This window comes from Glycine max, chromosome 7 (assembly GCF_000004515.6).
Source record: "Glycine max cultivar Williams 82 chromosome 7, Glycine_max_v4.0, whole genome shotgun sequence".
NCBI lineage: Eukaryota > Viridiplantae > Streptophyta > Magnoliopsida > Fabales > Fabaceae > Glycine > Glycine max.
The window spans coordinates 11,783,278-11,804,700 of NC_038243.2; the positions used below are offsets into that span (position 1 = coordinate 11,783,278).

General features: G+C 31.1%; 1 protein-coding gene across 4 annotated transcripts; it reads left to right on the forward strand.

The window, feature by feature from the left end:
• The first annotated feature begins 625 nt into the window (after positions 1-625).
• LOC100805835 (very-long-chain aldehyde decarbonylase CER1) lies at positions 626-10,445 on the forward strand. 4 transcript variants are annotated; one of them, XM_003530096.5, is made up of 9 exons: positions 626-780; positions 2,290-2,513; positions 3,610-3,842; positions 7,695-7,914; positions 8,049-8,424; positions 8,850-9,158; positions 9,232-9,327; positions 9,672-9,845; positions 9,968-10,445. In XM_003530096.5, exons 1-9 carry the CDS (start codon positions 721-723, stop codon positions 10,151-10,153), a joined length of 1,878 nt encoding a protein of 625 aa, XP_003530144.1. In that variant the 5' UTR covers positions 626-720; the 3' UTR covers positions 10,154-10,445. The 4 variants fall into 4 exon arrangements, with proteins under 4 accessions (XP_003530144.1, XP_040872933.1, XP_025985000.1 ...); XM_041016999.1 differs by lacking the exon at positions 8,850-9,158; XM_026129215.2 differs by lacking the exons at positions 626-780; positions 2,290-2,513 and adding an exon at positions 3,073-3,480.
• Positions 10,446-21,423: the final 10,978 nt, after the last annotated feature.

Sequence of the window (21,423 nt, forward strand, 5' to 3'; positions counted from 1 at the left end):
TGGGTGCATTTAACGTACATTCGTCCTGTTTTGGATTTTTTTCCTATATTGGAGGGAATTGCCAGGGAGTTATTGTATATATCTACCTAACTGTATATATATCAATTCAGGGTGGTAGCGTGGAATAAGATTTAGGCTTTGGGACTGTAAAAAATAAATCTTTAGTTTACTTCATGTATCCATGTACCAGTTTGATACTGATATTTTTTAATACTTCACCAACATAACATATGTATGTACTGGTGAACTATTTAAGCCTCTAAAAAAAGTTATGAAAAATTCAATTTTAATTACTATGTAAAATATAGACAATTTCAAGAAAAGAACAAGATCAACAGAACTATATATTCCAATTTGTTGATGATAGAAATTAAGTAATTTAGGATAAAAATAATTTTTAAGATAATTTTATCATTGATTGGAATACATATTATATCTGATACAAGGTAGGTGTAGTTTGACCACACGTATGTGAATTGTGAGGGACACTATACTGTATATTTTAAATATTTGTTAATAGTTCTAAGGTACGTGTAGTTAGGGTTGTAATGAAGCGGGGTTTTTTGTCGTTGGGGGTTGATTGTTCCAATGTCAAAAGTGATAGGATGATATCTATATAAATGAAGTCACTACCCGGTTGGGTTCAAAGCATGAACTTGTGATCGCTACAAATTAAGAAGACTTTTAATTCTTCAAAAAAAGTATAGAGATAGTGCAAGCATGGCTTCAAAGCCTGGAATCCTCACTGATTGGCCCTGGAAGCCTCTTGGCAGCTTTAAGGTTCAATAGCTTCTCCTAAATTAGTAGTTTGTCTCTCCAGAAAATGCATAATTTTTCTTTTCGGTTCACTCATGCACCCCACACACATTCATTATTCATGGATAGGAAAAATTATTACATATAATTCAGTACTATATATAGTAGAAATTGGTGAGAATCTTATATATGGTCCCCAAATCATGTAATAGTTTCTTCGTTAACAGATTAAGGCAACTTGAACACGTCATATTACTCTGAGTATTTTTGCTACTCTTATTACAAACACTCATTTCATACTCTTATCTTTTTTTTCTACATTTATTTCCTTTTGTCAGATCATATCTGCTATTATATCTATTACTTCTATCTTTATTTCTTTGTCTAACATAGATATTCACATAAGCAATTTTACCCAAAAATAAGTAGCAAAAAAGGTTTTCTTATGTTTTTAGCTCGAGAACTAAGCATAAAATTCCATAATGATGTCATAAAATGCAGTCTTGGTAAACCGTGGGAGGATAAAATACCAATGAGATCTTTATCATTGAGTGTCAAACAAATCACACATAAATGAACTTGACACCATACTTCAATTCAAAACCTTAAAACATTAAGTTTATATTAGATTTTCTCACTTATATAAATACATCTTTTTTTATTTATATGTTGCTCAACTTTATTTTTTCCTATTCAATATGAGATTTTATTTTTACAATTGTACTCCAACACATGCATATATAAATGAATAATAAATCATGAAACTGTAAAAACATTTAACCTTTACTTTCAATATTTTTTGAAAGGAAAAAAAGTTATTATTGATTGAATATCCCAAACCCCCAAACCCAGAACAAGAAGTGCTATAATTAGGGTACAACAAGTATTAAACTAAACTTAAGTCAAGATTGAAAATATACAAGCAAAGAAAATTACAAAATCAAAATAAATTGTCTCCATTTATGATAACCCAAAAGAAGTTAACTTATGTGTATATTCGCCACTCACAGCATATAAACTGAAACTTGAAATTTCGGGTGTGTTTAAATTATTTTTTCATTTATAGTGAATAGGTTTTTATTAAAAAATTAATTTCTCTTTAACCATCAAAAAATATAAAATAAAAAGCTTTTATATGATTATGAATATAAAAATATCAATTGAAAATAAAAAAAATGAAATACAATTTTTTTATCCATAGAAATCGAAGACTGTATAATAGATTTATAATAATTCACATATCTTATTCAACCAATTGAGTTAGACCCTTTAATAAATGGAGTGTAATTAATAATATATTATTCCGTTTATAAAAAAATGAAAATAAAAATAGATTAAGAATTCAATTGCGTCAAACCTCAATAAAAACTAAAACTCCTATAGGTACCCAAATCACAAACCAAAGTATACCTAGTTCTTTTTACCCTTTTATTTTATCGTTACTTTTGTTAATCTGTTGTATTGCTCTCTTTTTTAGAGGAATCTGTTGTATTGCTTATTTTTAATCAAGATTTTAATTGTGTTTTTTTTCAGTATGTGATACTAGCTCCTTCGGTCGTTCACAGCTTGTATTCTATGTTGGCGAAAGATAAGAGTGAAAGGGACATAACCAACTTTCTCATATTACCATTTTTGCTCTGGCGTATGCTTCATAACCAAATATGGATTACTCTCTCTCGTCACCGAACCGCAAAAGGCAACGGTAGAATTGTTGACAAGGGAATTGAATTTGATCAAGTTGATAGAGAAAGAAATTGGTCAGTTAGTGTAAATCAAGACGTATTCAATCTTAAGACCAATATATTATAAAATGAATAAATCACAATTTTAGTTACTGAAATTGGTTAGTTAGTGTAAATCAAGACTTATTCTATCTTAAGACCAATATATTATAAAATGAATAAATCACAATTTTAGTTGCTGAAAGTGTAATGTTTAATTTGTTACATTAGTCTTTAAAATATAAAGAAACTAAATAAGTCTATTTTTTCCGATTGTTTCATCTAAATTTTTAAACTTAATCACTATCATATTAGTTCCTAAAAGTATAATAATTTTATCATTTAAGTAGCATTTTTAATTTTGAAATAATGTGATTGATGAATTATACTTTTAAGAATTTATTTGAACTTTTCTTATTTTAGAGATTAATGTGACAGTTTTATACTTTTTTTAGAAAACTAAAATGGTAGTTTACTCATTATAAAGTAGATGACATTCAAGACTTAATTATTCTTTCAGATCGATATATTATAAAATAGATGACTTTTTCAGTAAAAAAGAATGACATTCTAAGAGTAATACCTCATTCCGAAGGACTCTCAAATAATATACTGTTACTCATTTATTATGAATTTTTAAATGCTATTATGCTAGCTCCATAGTCCATAGGAATGATTTCTATTTTCTACTATAATTAAAAATCTAAAGTATAGAAGGCAGTGTTAAGTATGACGTGAACTGCCAATGCCCAGTGGTTTAAGTAGAAATGATACTAATCGAGTTCTCTTAAATAAGGTCTCCAATATATATAATTTTGAATTTTATGAATTTAAAAAGTAGATATAGCAAATGTAACTTTCAAATACGCACCAAAAGATCCCAAACTGAAAAATATGATATGAACTTAACATGTATATTTGATTATAGGCACTTCTTTTACTCCTATTTGTACCATACGTACGCTTGATCAATCTGTGCTCGTTTACACCCTTGATTTTTCAGGTATATGGAATCCTTGGTAATTTGTGAATGTAACATGAAAATATGAATAAAAGAGAAAAAAATACATATATTTCATATTATTATTTAAGTTAGATAATTATTTATTACTTTTGTTTTGATTATGTGCAGGGATGACCAAATATTGTTGACTGGATTAACATATTACTTGTCAAACTATATATTTGCTGGGGCATCACGTATTCCATTATGGAGAACAGATGCAGCAGTTGTGACAATACTTCTTCATATGGGACCGGTGGAGTTTCTTTATTACTGGTTACACAGAGCACTTCATCACCACTTCCTCTACTCTCGTTACCATTCTCACCATCATTCTTCCATTGTCACAGAACCCATTACTTGTGAGTCACAATATTAATCTCTTTTAATTTGCTTTCGTGTTTGTTGAATGCAAAATGTCAAATATCTTATCACTTTGAATGTCAATGTCCAACTGTCCATGCTTTCACTCGCGCACTACATGCTTGTCAGTTGTCATTGCTTTTCATTATCTGATTAATATAGAAATTATTATATCTGCTGTCAATCAACAATTTTATGTCTTCGGGATAATTAATCTAAATTCATTTATATGTCTTCATCTAAAATATAAAAGGCTTGCTTGCATAGAGTACCTGCAAGTTCTGGTAAAATTAGAAGATAAATTTAGCCATGTAATTATATATACAAATGATTGCTTTCTCTTCAATTTGATATCATTTTCTCTCCCTTTCATATCACATCAATGATCATATCTTTTACTTTTTTTTCTCTAATTTTCCTTTTTCTTCCTGTCTCACTATTTCTGTCCCTCAAATCCATCTGAAAATGGTATAGACATTTAATAATTTTTTAATTTTACTTCACTCAGCAGATTTCAAATTGGTTTGACACGTTCGTGTACATATCTCACAAATTTATGTTTAACTTTTGAATATCACACTTTAGATTTTAATCAATAATACTTTGTTTATACTTACTACAAAATATTGATTACATTAATGGTTGAAAATTGGATTGATTTTTTGCTATAAGCTTTATTTAATAGAAACTAATATACTTACAAAGTGATACATTATACTAATTAAGGTTTTACTAAGAGAATAGTTGCATTCGTAAATAGTTTTTTTGCTATATACTTTTAATATTCAAATATTAATACAATATCGTACCATTAATATATATAGATTCACAATGCATATATTAACAATTTTATTTTTATAAAATAAAGATTATATTAAAATTTGAAGGTTAAGATTAATTACTCACTAATTTGATCCTTCCTTCCCTATTAGATTAAGATTTTAAAAGATTTTTTCATAAAAAAAATCTTTTGATATTCAATTAAGACTTTAAGGTTTTTTTTTAAGAAGTTAACAAAATCTGGTAATATTTAATTAAGATTTTTTATAGCTTATAAAAAAATCTTTAAATATTATATAAATTTTAATAGATTATTTTTTAAAATGAATTTCATGATCTTTTTGATAAAAAACATTCAAACAATCTCATTCAAAACTTTAAGAATTTTTTAGGCTTTTTTTTTTACCAAACTTTTCTATCTCCTATCACATATAATCTCTTCTCTCTTTGTTAAAAGATAATATAGACATCCTCATAATATTTTTGTAAAGAATATCATTATGAAGAATTTCCTGGAAAGGAATTCACTTTTTCTATAAGCTTTTATTTATTTATATATAGAGTAAATAGCTATTTTGTCATTAAATGTGTAATTCACCAATAAATGTGTCTTTGAAAGATCAAAATATAAAATTTAGTCCCCAAAAGTATAAAATGTGTGACAAATATATCCGGTGGTTAACTTTCATCTGTCACCATTAATAAAATAGTCTATGTGACACAGATGAATAAATTTGTCACTGAAATGATTACAAACATGATCATCTCTAATTGCCAACATAGGGACATATTTGTCATATAATATTTTCTTGACTTTTCGTCTTCCCACTCTCTGGAAATATGAATGGGTAAATAGTCATTTTTGTCCCTAAATGTGTAACTCGCTGAGTCGCTGGCAAATGTGTTCGATAAAGATGAAAATACAAAATTTAGTCTCTGAAAGTGTAAAAAGAATAACAAATATATTCGGTCGTTAACTTTTGTCCGTTATCATTAATAAAATAGTCAAAATTCGAAGAAGTGAAATATAATATATATTTATCTTTTAGGGTAATTTGGAAAAATTTGTAATGATTGATATATTGTTACAATGTTTTATTTTGGTAAACTGGTACAATGTTTATTTTAGATAATTTATATTGTGACAGACAAATTATGGTTGATAATCAATATTATCCTTATTATTATGTTTTCCAATATATATATTTTTTAAATGATTATTGTAATGTTATGCTTATAACGATAAAAATAGCAAAAATTTATCCTAAATTTATATTTTATCCTTAAATAAAATGAATTTTTGGGTTAAACAAATTAATTCAATAGAAACATACTGATATTTAGGCACAATAAAATATTACGGACATTTTCGTCCAATAATGGTAACTTATTAATATTTTTGGTCCAATGAAACGTACTAACATTTAAATCCAAAAAAAATTATTGACATTTTCCTCCAATAAAAAAATATTGACATTTTCATCCAACAAAAAATTAATGACATTTACATTCAAAAATGGTATCTTACTGACATTTTTATCCAATATAGTCAGTATGATCACGTTGGTAATCATTTTAGTGACAAATTCGTCCTTATGTACCACGTAGGCTATTTAATTTATTAACTGTGATGAACGAAAGTTAATAACATGATATATTAGTCACATATTTTACACTTTCAGAGACTAAATTTTATATTTTCATTTTTTAAGGACGTATTTGTCAGCGAATTACATATTTAAAAATAAAATTAATTATTTACCATATATATATATATATATATATATATATTTATTTATTTATGAAGTAGACCTGTAAAGCATAAGGAATGACTCGAACAGGACACACAACACCCAACATAAAATTAAGCACGTAAGACACAACTAAGAGCCTTAGGGCATTATAGTCCCCTTCTCAACAAACAAAAGTCCAATACCAAAGTGACCCCACATATATGTTACAAGTATGATAAATAGATGACAGTTAGATTGCACCTGATGGGCAAATACCATTATGCAGGGATATATCAATTCAAATTTTATAAATTATAAAGTGTTAATTTTTTAAATTCTTATAATATAAATTTATTAAATTCAAAACTAAAAAAAATCTTAATTTAAAAAGTCTTTTATGAAAATTAGATAAGTAATAATATTTTTACATAATCTTTTAAAATTCAGAAGACTTTTTTATACTAAAATAATCTTTTTAAATCCTAATCCAATTTCCTTCCTTTAATTTTACTGTTTTGCCGGTGTTATTAATATTCTTAACAAAGTAATACTTAATTGTGTATGATAAAATACAAATAATGACATTATTTTGCTATCCTTCAATTAAATTTGTCAATAATATAATTGTTGATATTTGTAATTTATAACAAATTAGTATTGCTCTTTCTCTTAAATATTTTATAGGATAAAATATATTTTTCGTCCTCATAAATATAAAAATGTTTAAAATTTGTCTTGCAAAATTTCTAATACATTTTTCGTTCTCAAAAAATTGAAATATGTCATTTTTTTCGGACATTGGATTGGATAAATCCGTATTTACGATAATGACTTTTTACATATATGATGCATATAACCGATATAAGATATAACTTTTTTTACATTGATTGTGCATATAACTAATGTAAAAAAAAAAAGTAATACATCTAGGTTCGGATGTCTCCTTGCTCCTGAGAGAAAATAAAAAATAATACATTTTAATTTTGTGAGGATGAAAAATACACTGAAAAATTTAGAAAAATATATTTCAAACATTTTCATATTTATAAGATAAAAAAAAACCTATTTTAATCTACTTCTTTATATCTTGCATTTGTTGTTTGAAAGTTTAAATGTATGTTGCAAATTATTTGTTGGAATAATTCACTCATTGGCCTAAGTATACATTGACTTGGTTCTCGTTTCGAATATAAATTACTCTTGGAAATTGGAATACATTTCTTGTTCTTTAAATTATACTTGTGTACAGAAGGATTTACTTCATTTGTTTCCAATCAATTATTTTCTTTATTTTTAGCACTTTTTTCTTTAACCAATCACCTTTTTCTCTTGGTGCAGCTGTCATCCATCCATTTGCTGAGCACATATCATATTTATTTCTTTTCGCAACTCCCTTGTTAATCCTTGTCTTCACAAAAACAGCCTCTATGATGGCCGTGTTTGGATATGTGACTTACATTGATTTTATGAACAACATGGGTCATTGCAACTTTGAGATTGTTCCAATGTGGCTCTTTAATATCTTCCCGTGTCTTAAGTATCTGATGTACACCCCATCGTATGTATATTTACTATCTCTCTCTCCATATATATAATGTGAGATTGTACATTAATCATAACCATTAAACAAAATTTATTTTATATTGCATTTTTAATTACAACAAGTAACAAAATTTACTCATTATCTTACAGGTTTCACTCTTTGCACCACACCCAATTTAAGACAAATTACTCTTTGTTTATGCCATTTTATGACTACATTTATGACACCTTAGACAAGGCTTCAGATCAATTACATGATTCAGCATCAAAACGAGAGGAAGAAATTCCAGATGTTGTGCACCTAACACACCTTACAACGCCTGAATCTATTTATCATCTTAGGCTTGGATTTGCTTATCTAGCCTGCAAGCCTTGTACATCAAAATGGTACCTTTGTTTGATGTGGCCAATGACAGCTTGGTCCATGATCCTCACATTAGCCTATGGTCGTACATTCATTGTGGAGGGAAATCATTTTGACAAACTTAAGCTGCAAAGTTGGGCAATACCTAAGTACAGTCAACAAGTAAATATTAACAATTTCATTCTTTATAATTATATATGTATTTGTTTTATCAATTCCACATATAATTAATGAAAAAGTATATAGTATATATAAAATAAAATAGAATATCCTTGTTTTTTGTTTGATAATGTCTTCATAAAATCCTAATGAATATTGCACATCAAATTGATATGTCTATATTTAACCTTTTTGGATGTTGAATGTTATACTAGCCGGATTCGAACCCAGTCAGTTATGGACTTGTCTTACAACAATTACCATATGGGTCAAGAATGTCATTATTTAACTAACAACTTTAAATTATTACTTTTTCATATCATTATTTAGGGGATTAATTATTTCTGTAATGCTTTAATGTAATTATATGTGATCTCTTGTTTATTATATGGCAATATGCAAAATAATATTGTACATTTAATTTGTAGTACTTTATTAGATCACAAAAAATGCCCATCAACAAAATGATTGAGGAAGCAATATTGGACGCAGACAAAAAAGGCATAAAAGTGTTGAGTTTAGGTCTTTTGAATCAAGGAGAAGATCTTAACAGTTATGGAGGGTTTTATGTTAGTAAGCATCCAAACCTAAAAGTTAAGGTTATAGATGGCAGTAGTCTTGCAACTGCTATTGTTCTTAATAGCATTCCTAATGGAACAACTCAAGTATTACTTAGGGGAAAACTCACCAAGGTTGCTTATACTATTGCATTCACATTGTGTCAACAAGGTGTTCAGGTAAACTTCTTTATCTATCAAAAATTTCACCACGTGATTAAAAAAATTCATGATATGATTAATTATATTTCAGGTTGCTACAATGCATAAGGATGATTATGTGAAACTCAAAAACTCGTTCAGTAGCTTTGGAAAAAATTTTATCATTGAAAAAAGCTACACCCAGAAGGTAATACAACAAATTTTCATAGTTTTATTTTCAAAATATACTCTACTGGAAACAGCTTATAGTTAATTGCAATCCAAAGGTATTATTAGTCTCCACATCATGAAATTAATTTTAGTGAGCCTTTTAATATTGTTATTTTTGGGTTATGAGAATCCATCATGAGGGTCGTTTTAGGGAAATACCCTTAAAAAATAAGGACAAATTTTCACAGATAAAAAAAATTAATGAAAAAATAATTCCTACTTTTTACCCTTAATTATTTTAGACAATAATCTGCTTTGTCAACAATGACTAATAAGGCTTTCTTTCTTTCATCATTCATTTTTCACGTTATTTTTTTATAGACTTGGTTGGTAGGAGAAGGATTAACTGAAGAGGAACAACTAAAGGCACCCAAAGGAACATTATTTATTACTTACTCGCAATTCCCACCAATTAAATACCGTAAGGACTGCTCCTACCACTTCACCCCAGCAATGCTAGTTCCCAGTTCTATTCAAAATGTCCATTCTTGTGAGGTTTGTTCATATCATCTTTTCATAGTTCAATCAATTTTGTTGTCATATTCAATTGCTACTTTGAGGATTGAATTAATTTGATGTCAAAGGATAAAATGTCAAACACCATACATGTATTGTAGAATTGGCTGCCAAGGAAGGTAATGAGTGCATGGCGCATAGCTGGGATAGTGCACTGTTTAGAAGGATGGAGTGAACATGAGTGCAACTACACAATGCATAACATAGACAAAGTTTGGCGTTCAACTCTTCAACATGGGTTCCAACCTCTTAGTGTGCCAATTAATAAGGAGTTAGCTCATTATTAATGAGTAGTGGGAAAATTAAATAAATAATTAATGTGTTTTGTTATCTTGTTGTTGTTCTTTTGAAGTTATTAATCCTTCCCAAGTTAATTATGATTATGGTTTGTTAGAATAAGTTTATTATGTTAGTGGAAGTCCTAGACAAGGTCGTGGATAGTGCAAGGCAATTAAGACCATTGTCTTAGGCGGCCTCTTAATTTTATTTTACTTGTTATTATGTAAGCTTTTACATGACTTTGTTCTTATATATTGTTCAAATTACAATGAACAAGGATGTCCTATGATTGGAAAATTATCCAAAAGTTAACTACTTGTCTTAATTATCAATTAGAGGTGAAAAAGCTAAATACCAAAATCATGTACATAATTGAAAATTGAATTTGTAGCTTATTTATAAGAAATTATACCATTAATTATGAACATGGTTATTAATGTTAGAGATAATTTTTTTTGACAGCATTAAGGACTAGAGATATTGATGCACGATTTATCAGTTCTTTTAATTAAAAATAACATTTATTCAACACTTTCATTGTTTCTCTATGACTTTTTCAATTTTTTTAATACCTTAATTGATATCCAATTTTTTTTAAAATATTTTGTTTATATTATGTAGTGTTTCTTTATTTTATTCTTATACTTTGTAGTAATAGGAAAAAAATCAAATAGAAAATAGAAACTTGGTTTTCAAAACTTAAAATAAAAAATAAGTTATAAAATTAATTCAATCTTATTATATAGTATTCTTGGTAAATGTCTTACTATTCATAAAGAAATGCATATAAAAATGAGTTTAATTGGTAAAAAGAAGTCATAAAAAACTAAAACAAATTAGTTTGAGAAATAATTTATATGATATTAAATTTCTTTAAAAATTTACCTAAGACCTAAAGTTCCTAAACACGGCCCTGGTCCTAGAGGCCAATATTTTATTTCATCATACTTGTGTATAATTGTATTTTTCTTTTATTAATGATTACGAGATATTTTATTTAAGTTTAAATATGTTTTATCCGTAAAATATAGTTGTATTTTATTTTTGATACCTAAAATACTTTACTTAACTTTTAGTCTTTGAAAAATATTATTATTTGTAATGGACTTGTCATTTTAGCAATATACTTGGCATGCCACACATCAACACTTCTACCACGTTAGCAACCACTTGCATGGCATGTTAGCATACATGCCCCATCAACAAATAATATATTAGAGGGGTCGGGTAAAACATATGTTTGGTAATTTATCAGAAGAAAATATGGATAAGCACTACAAGAAAATATGATTTTAGCTGGGATTATTTTTGACATTACTCGTACGTGATTTTAACCTCAAATAAATGCATTTTCTACGGTTGCTCTTTCCGCTGAAAAAGCATCCATGGCAATCGTGTTACCCGTGGTTTTGACCAACACTACTACAAAAGTCATTTATTACGCTGCACCAACAATGACAGTTGGTAGAAAACCGTTTTAGAATCTTAAGAATGTAAGTTCAAGGATGGTTATTTAAAAACCCGTCTTTGTATACATTGATCCTTCATTTTCTCTCTCTTATCTTATCTTCTCGGGTATTACGTACGTCTTTGTATACACTGACTCTTCATTTTTTTTCTCTCTTATCTTAGCTTATTGGGTACTATGTCTTTGTATACTGACCCTTCATTTTCACTACTACAAAAAGCAGTTTTAACATCGACAGATTAACATCGGTTTGGTTTTTGACAAAACCGATGTTAACATAAACGCGGTGGCATAATTGTAAATAATGTGTATCCGTTAACATTGGTTTTGCAGAAAACTGATGTTAACGAAGTGACGTTAATATCAATTCTTGTAAAACCGATGTGAACGAAATCATGTTAACATCAGTTTTATACAAAACCGATGTTAACGTCACTTAGTTAACATCGGGTTTCTAAAAAACCGATGATAACGTTAGATCAGTTAACATCGGTTTGTTTAATAAAATCGATGTTAACATTAACATCAATTTGTTAACATCGGTTTTTTTTTATTGAAAACTGATGTTGAAATTAAATTTTAAATTATTTTGATGCGACCTATTTTGCTCGCGCTCTCTTCTTCTTCGTGTATTATTCTCTGGCGCTCTCTTATTCTCCGTGTATTATTCAGCGCTCTCTTCTTCTTCGTTAACATTTGAAGACTTTCGTGACAGGCTCGTGTCATTTCGTCTAGCTGTGTTGTTCCATTGAATAGCTAGGTCTGTTTCTGGAACCTTCGGTTAACCTAAGGACCTTTTTTGGTTTCTGGTTCAAGGATTGGGGAACTTGTCGTGACCTGTGAGACCTATTGTCGTTGCCATTGAATAGCAGAGTCTCGTTGCCATTGTCAGTGTTGAGTTCGAGGTAAGCTTCATGTTGTGTATGGACCACATTTGGCTTAGTAGAAAAGTTGTTGTTTTGGTTTTAGCCAAGAGAGAGAGAGAGAGACTTTGGTAATCCTTTTCGCCAATGGCATAGAAGGGTTTTAAATTAATTAGTACTACTATTAGAGAGAGAGAGAGATAACTTTCCTATTTTTTTGTTGATTACTTTTCTATTTCTATATTTTTGGTACAAATTGAATTTCTATTCTAATATGCCATTTTTTCTGCTAACTTACTTTTAGGGATTGAAGGCGGAGACTTTGATTCATATTCACCCTAAGTTAGTTGCCAAACTCGGACTGCAAAGGCAATAAGAGGTACATGTTTTTTCCATTATTTCATCCTTTTATACATGAATGGTATAACTTATTTTTTAAAATGTATTTGTTATGTGTATGTGTATGTGCTACTGTGAAGTAGTTATTCCTAGGGATATCATTTTCCTTTGTTGCTATGTGTTGATCACATGATGCATCTTGGTTAAAATGAGTATTATAACCTTGATTTGTGATGAATTTAACTGCTTGTAAATTATAATATCAGTGTACATAGGAACAAACACACATAAATACCTTGCACCTTCAATTTCGGTGTCAAACATACCTAGTGATCAAATCAAAATATTAATTTAATTTTGTCACGACATGAACAAACACACATAAATGACATGATGCATAAAATACATAAATAATAGAAGATAGATGAGGTCCTACTTTTTGTCCAAAAATTGGCCCATTCGAGCCTCCCATCTTCCATACTTGTGCAAAGTTACACCTCTATATTTGGAGCTTCGTCTGGGAAATCCAATGCTCTGTCAGCGAAGTACGTGGACAAACTCTTCCTTGGTTAAATTGGTCATCTATATTAACATAAACATTAATTAGCTAAATTATACCGGTTCAAGATTGATAAAATACTCACTAATTAAGAACTGTAGAAGATAAGGTATCACACGACTATTCGAGATAAGATAATGCCTTTCCACAGATTCTCTCCCTCGTTTTGATGACTCACTTGCTTCAAGTCTTCCTTATAGTGGTCGATGTTGAAGTTGATGTCTGCCTCCACTCCCCAGAATTTAACAACTGGTCTATCATACGCATTGAGCAGAAGATAGATAAAATAAATACTTTTATAAATTCAAACCACCTTAAATATCTATGCAAAAAAACAAAATTTTATTATGGTTGCTCACATTCTCATAACTTGATCTCCTACTTATGTCATACACTAGCATTGCCCCTAAGGCTCCTGTATAGTATGAACTTGTGATTGCTCTAAACCTGCAACAAAACTATATCCATGCTTTTTAGACTGAATTAAATATATCAAAACTTGAAATTAATGGCTTCTTGAAATATTAGAAAACCCTTGAATGATGATTACCAACCAACCCTATGATTAGTTTTCTCATTGTTTATCACCTTAAAATTTGGAGTAAGATCCATTGTTAGACCTTAGCATTCGAAAATCATTTGTCCTAGCAACAACTAGTAGCCAACTAATATGCCAAAATTGATCAAACTATTATCATCCACAACATCTGATATTAAACATAACATGTTGATGACAAAATAATGAGCTAGAAATCAAAATTTCTTGGAAGAACTAACAAGGAAAAACAGTGTCTAAAGTAAAACAGACATCAAAGATGAAATTAACAATTCATTATCGAAAAATGTTACCAACAGAGTACTATCTTCATGAATACCCCAAATAATTTCACTTTCACCCAACAAGTTTGCAACGAAAAGAACAAGAACATTTAACTACAGGAGGGCTGTGATTTATTCAAAGAAAACATAATAAGCACTTAGCATAATTACAAACACTATTTATATTATAGTAACACTTATAGCAAGTTTGGTTTGACTTCACTTTTGCCAAAATCAATTCAGATTTTCCATGTTGAATTCTTGAAGGCAAAGCAACACAAAATTGCTTCCCATTTTTCATGGTGCCATGTGATTTTGGATCCATCACCTCGAATCGAACCACACTATTCATTATGCAGCGAAGGTCTAGATTATTAAATATCACCTGGTGATAGATAATTATATTATATATCCGTCAAAATGCAAATATAATGATCAGATTATAGAGTATAGATACAAAAACACCAAGATTCTTCCTCCATTCTTTGTAACTGACTTTGCTAAGAAGTAGAGGTGGCAGCCTTAATGGCTTTCTCCAACTCAGATTCCACATCGTTAGTGGCTACACTTTGTGGCTTGTTTGGTTGTTGCACTTTTTTCTCTTCCTCTTGTCTTTCACTCTTGTAACTTCTCCAACGCTGAACCTCCCCATTGCTTTCACTCAGCTTCCTTCCACCACCTTTGCTCTCCTTAAGGCGATTATTCCTTCACAATTTCATCTCATCCAACAAATGCTTCATCTCCCTATTTTCCTTTTCCACAATCTCCAAATCTCTTCTTATCCAAAAACACATTCCCTTCAACAGCTGCAAATCAATTTCAGAACCATCCCTCCTCTGCTTCTTATTATTATTATTCTCTTTCCCTTCCTCAACCCTCTCTAACCCTATCTTATTCACAGTCAAACTCGGCATTTTGGAGCCAAAGTTCCTGGGGAAATTGACACCCCAGCGGAAGTTCAAGAAGAAGCCATTGATATAATTCAGTGCTTTGGCTAATTCAGTGTTTTGATATATTGGAGGAAATTCAGTGCTTTTTAGACTGGGGAAAGGTTTTGGGATTGGAAAGGTTTTGGATTGGAAAGTGGATAGTAAAATGTTAGATTTTTATTTTCAGAAGAATGTCATTTCTAGTCATCATAATTTGGTCAAGGACCAGATGCAAATATCTTTTGTGGACAAAATTCTGCCATATTTTGAAGCTTTGGTCTAAATATCAATGACAAGTTGACAACCATGAGTGTTTCTAAAATTAGTACTGGTGAATTGCGCTATCTTTCACCAAAGTTACTTTTGAATTGGAAAGACAATGTGTGAAGAATACAACAAATGAGCAGAAGCTACTTTTCAATTCCCTATCAGCCCCTCCAAAGCTCTACTCTCTCATGATCCTCACAAACTGAGGTTCTAGATGCAGACATTGAGTAGATTCCTACTTCAATTGCAGTCTTCTTTGAAGAAAACATTTGCTGACACTTCTTGCAGTGTGCAATTGCTCCCTGGATTGAATTTTCTATCTCTAAATTTGCATTGTTGCACCTTTTCAATAGTTGTTGCGCTTGGCATCCATATGATTTGTTTGAAAATGAAAATGAAGTTGAGCCAGACACAGATGAAGTTGATGATGATGACTTGTTCCCCGAAAGTAGTTTGATGCCGACTGAGAATGATCTTTTGTGCTGGTTAATTCCATCCTCACATGTCTTATCTTTGTAGCTTCTCATGACAGAATTGGAGGGCTGATGATATCTGTCCCTATGAATTTGGCCATATGAATGTTTGTTTGCCACTTGAACATGCTTGTTTAAATTTTCCGTGGCCTTGGAAACCGATCCTTCATCCACAACTTTTGTTGAGGTTGCATAGGTTTTATATGAGCAACCAGATTTTCCAAACCAAACTACTACCTCATGAGCCTCTACGGTCAAAGCCCTAACACCTCATGAGTTGACACTTGACACATGTTAGGGTCACATTGTTTTGAAAAACACTAACATACCTCAGTACCATAACAACTTAAGACCTATCATGGAATTGCTATGGCCCAGTTTGACATGGTCACACCTTGTTTGGTTGCCTTGGTTTCAATTCCTTAACATGTGTTTCTTATTGGATCCTTTTAACTTCCTTTTAGATACCTTTTAATTGCCTTAGGTTCCTTAGGATCCTTTTAACTTCCTTTTAGATACCTTTTAACTGCCTTAGGTAACTTAATTAAAAAATTGATATCTTCCTTTTAACCAAGATGTTATTTCTAATGATCAAAAGCGATTTACAAATCCATGATTTGTACCAATCAACAAAAGAATAAAACATGAAATTAGGCAAAATGTACATACAAACAAATCATCAATCAAATTGAAACCCACCAAATCATCTAGCTAGTGCCAGAATCAATGTGCATGTAGCATCATCATGATCATCATAATGACTTCTTCATAATTTTGAACTCTTCAAAGCTAAGCATGCCATCCCCATTCAAATCAAACCTACTTATCATCACTTTGCACTCATCCATGGACTTAGATTATGTGACTAGGTTTCTAAATTGCCAAAATGTTTTGTTTTTATTTTTTTGGGATAATAGTAGATATTAATTGAATGCAAATACATGAAGTACAATTTTGTCTAAAATGAAAGCAACTAGGACCAAATTTTAAAAACATATATTACAACTATGCTTCACAACCTCATTGTCCTCTGCCTGTATGCATAACAACCTCACTTATTACCTATGTTAATTGATTATAAGGCCTACTCTCATTTGATTTTCAGATTCCACTAGGAGTGATTTTAGCCATTGTTGATCCTGCGCTCATTGCTGTTTCCAAAAGTGCTCATGTGCTCATTATATAAAGTCCATTGTGCTGAAGCCTCCAACTCAGGTATTTATATCTTTGATTCGAAAAATACTTTGAAATTGTTTTTGTAAGAATTACTTGTATAGTTGTAGAAGTCTTTGATTTATACTAGCAGACTAATAGAGAGCACATAAAAAACTAAAGCCTGCTTTTAATAATAACTACTAATAACTTGCTTTAAATCTTGAATCCTGCAGAGAAAAAGATAATAGACACTAGTTTGCCCAAACCAAATACAACTTATAGAACAAGAAATATTACTCTCATAATTTAAAATAAGAAGTAATAGTAGTAACAACAGCTTCAAAACAATTGCCTTCTATGTACATGATATTACCAATTGCCTTCTTCAGTTGTTTTCCCTGCCCAAAACAATCAAAACTAAAATACATTAAAATTACTGAATGAAAAGAGCTGTGACAATTTTATCTACATCAGCCTCTTGGAAAATGTTGATAAAAAAATTCCTTTTATGAATCTGCTGTTGTCGTGAAAGCCTTATGGGATGAATCTACTATTTGTGCATACGGATTGTAAGGCCTCATTTTATTTGGTATAGAGGTTTGTCGCAGTGGAATATACCCTCCACACACACAAAGACACACACATACACACACAGTTTGCAACTTAAGTTTAATCTAAACATGCACTAAGTTTGCAAACTTAACAATTGTAGAAGGGTTTTCTTCCTTGGTAGAGCAAAATAATAGATTTTTCTCTCTGATTTTCTTCTCTCTCATTAATTTTTCTTCTCTTAATACATTATGTTGATCTTTAAGGACCTTCCAAATTACCTATATGATCAATCCAGCATCGAATTTGAATCACAACTCCATTAACACCTCATGGATTTTCTGAAAAGTAAATCTAAAACATCCCCAAGAACCCATGCTTGAACACCATCCTAAAACATCCTTTCCTCTTGTACTATCCATAGTAATGCCTAAAATTAAATACATTCATTATGAAATATAAATATGAAGTTGAGACACCATCTAATGCTTTCTGCCTCATTCCTTATTATTTTATATCAAAATGAATTTCAGTTTTTTTGGATGATTGTCCCATTTCCCATTTATTGCAAGGACCTTCTAAATTTAGTTTAGCAACATATCGAGTGAATTAGTGCCAATACATATTCCCTTCTAGCATTTAACTTGTTCATGTTAGATTGTGATATAGCAATATGTGCTACAATGTATCCAACAACCAATATTATATACTAGGAGGAAAGTTTATAGGACTGGCTTAATTGTTTGGCAAAGACAGATAAGGAGAGGATACTTGAGGAAAAGATGTTGTGACTGATAGAGAATCATGATCGCGTAGTCAGAAGATGTGGATGGAATTGAGCACCATGTTGACGATGCTCAAGTTGATCATTAACTCTTGGCTATTGTTTTAGTTTGATTATGTCATGTTAGTTATGAATTTAAACTATATTAAACTTTCACATTGCATTTTATTAAACTTTGAATTTGTTGTTGGATCAAGTGGCCTCTGAATAATTAATAAGGGGAGATGAATTAATTATTAATGTGTCTTGACTAATTAAAAAATTTATCCTTCTTAATGTTAATAGATTCAACTAGGCTTTTACTACAAAGTTAAGAAAGTAAAGAACAGAAATAAAAACTTAACCAAAAGTAAAAGCGGCAATTAAAAGTACACAACGGAAATTAAAGAGTGTAGGGAAGAAGAAGACATACACAAGATTTATACTGGTCCGGCAACAACCCGTGCCTACATCCAATCCCCAAGCAACCAACGGTTCTTGAGATTTCTTTCAACCTTGTAAAATCCTTTACAAGCCAAAGATCCACAAGGGATGTACCCTCCCTTGTTCTCTTTGAACAACCAAGTGGATGTACCCTCCACTTGAACTGATCCACAAGAGATGTACCCTATCTTGTTCTCTGTATAACAACCCAAGTAGATGTACCCTCTACTTGTGCCACAAAGGATGTACCCTCCAATGTGTTAAGACAAAGAATTCTCAGGCGGTTAGTCCTTTGAATCATTGTAAAGGGGAAACAAAAGATATCTCAGGCGGTTAGTCCTTTGAAATCTTTTGTTTAAGGGGAAGGAAAGAATCAAAAGAATTCTCAAGCGGTTAGTCCTTTGAATTCTCTTAGAAAGAGAGAAGGGAGACACAAAAGAATTCAGGCGGTTAGTCCTTCTATTCTTTTGGCAAAGGGAGAAGTGAAGAAAAGATAGCACACTTTTGTTTTCTGCAGAATTTTCACTTGTAGAAAAACAAGTGTCGCAACCTATCCTTTTGCGGGCGAGCGAGGCGAGGCTCACGGGTGCGTCTTCCAAAGGAGGAAAATGCGCAAAGTCGCCACCAATGTTTATTGAAAGGAAAACGTTAGAAAAACCAAAGGAAACCGATCATGAAGAATATTCCAGATTTGGGAGTTGTATTTACGTTTGAGGAAGGTATTAGCACCTCTCACGTTTGTCCCAAAGGACAACAGCCTTAGATTAGAATTGTGTGAAATTATGTATTTAAACCTTTATTTCTTTTTTCTTTTTGAGGTCGACAAAAGCGGGGCTCTTGCTCCTACGTATCCTCCATCGAAGAGGAAATCAGACCTACCTAGTTCTTTCAAAAAGGGCGAATCAAGTGATTCTTTTTTACTTTGAAGGTGGTCGTTTAAGGCGTTAGACCTTAAAATAATCTATTTTTACTTGGTGAGAAAAGCTGAGGCGTTGGACCTTAAAACGTTTTCTCAGTGATTTTTGCGGACAAAGCTTGATTTTGTGAGTTGATTTTAGCCTTAGTTTCACTTTAGTTATTAGTCAATTCAATTAAGAAAGAAAAATCCCAAAGAGAAATGTCCGATTGATTTTTTTGTTTTATTTTACTAAAAGATATTTTTTGATTATTATATTATTATTTTACCTCTTTTTGGGTTTCTAACGTGCTTACGGCATGACCGAACGGTCGGATTCCATTTTAACAGAAATTAACGGATGTTACAATTCAAATGATCGGTGGAAATTTATTTTATTTTTTGACTAGGCGAGAAAATGATTTAATTAAATGACTAAAGCACGTCAAAAGGGGGTACGGAAAGTAAATGAAATGAAAATAAAAATACACGAAACTAGTGGGGACCACCAAGGGTACATAGAATAAATTAAAAAGTTCGATTTCGGGAACTTACCGGTTGAAGACTGAAGAACGACGAAGAACGAACGAAAGATGGCGGAAAATCTTCACGGAATTACCCACGGAAACGTTTCGGACGTGTTACGGAAGCGCATCGGCATGGATTTTCTTTACGGAAACAATTTTTTTCACTAATTTCAAGTGATCCCAAGATACCAAGAGGGCTGAACGTTTTTCTCCTTCACTCCTCCCCCTATTTATAGGAAAATAAAGGAGGAGCTTGCCACCCAGCTCGCTCAGCCGAGCTAGGTTGCTTCCTCTAGAAGCAACTGCCTTCTGGAGGAACATTCTAGAAGGCCCAAGTGGGCCTGGTTTCTATTTGCATCCCCTGTTTACTAAATACACCCCTTGCCTTTTTTTGCTAATTCTTTTTCCGTAACGTTACGGAAATTTACGAATTCCGTAACGATACTTGTTTTCCTTTCGTAATGTTACGGAACCTCACGGATCACGTAATCATCCCCTTTTTGGCTTTCGGAATGTTACGGAACCTCACGGATTGCGTAACAATGCTTCATTTTGATTTCTGGCATGTTACGGAACCTTACGGATTGTGTAACAATGCTTCCTTTTGATTTCCGGCATTTACAGAACTTCACGTATTGTGCAACAATGGGTGCCAAGTACCTCTAAGCGGTCAAGCAAAGGTTGTATGCCATCAAACAATGGTCTCCGGACGAAATTAGGGTATGACAACAAGGTTTGGAAAAACAAAACTTAGAAAGCTTTTTGGCGAAGGAAGAACAAGAAGAGAGATGAGTAGAAAGGAACTCTTAGAAGTTCTAAAAAATTGTTAAAGAATTGTAAAAGTTCTTTTGAATGCAAGTCAAGGTCTTACTTTTATAGACTCTTCATGTCTGGTCAAGAAAACTATTGGATGAGTTATAACTTTGAGAAAATCATGTCAAGAGTTACAACTTTTGACTTTATATTCAAAAGTTATCACTGGTAATCGATTACCATAATCATGTAATCGATTACACAATGCATTTTATGAAAAGTTGTGACTCTTCACAATTGGATTTGAATTCCAATGTTCAGATACACTGGTAATCGATTACCAATATAGTGTAATCCATTAAACCATTTGAAAAATATTTTGGAACGTTGCAAATCAGTTAAAAACATTTTGAAATCAAATTTTGTCACTGGTAATCGATTACATGAAACTGGTAATCGATTACCAGAGAGTAAA

What these genes read in the sequence shown, in the direction of transcription:
- LOC100805835 (XM_003530096.5), top strand. Translation starts at nt 721, where the DNA reads ATGGCTTCAAAGCCTGGAATCCTCACTGATTGGCCCTGGAAGCCTCTT. An exon ending in TATCTGATGTACACCCCATC is followed by an intron (nt 7,915 to 8,048) that starts GTATGTATATTT and finishes ATTATCTTACAG; the next exon opens with GTTTCACTCTTTGCACCACA. An exon ending in TACCTAAGTACAGTCAACAA is followed by an intron (nt 8,425 to 8,849) that starts GTAAATATTAAC and finishes TTTAATTTGTAG; the next exon opens with TACTTTATTAGATCACAAAA.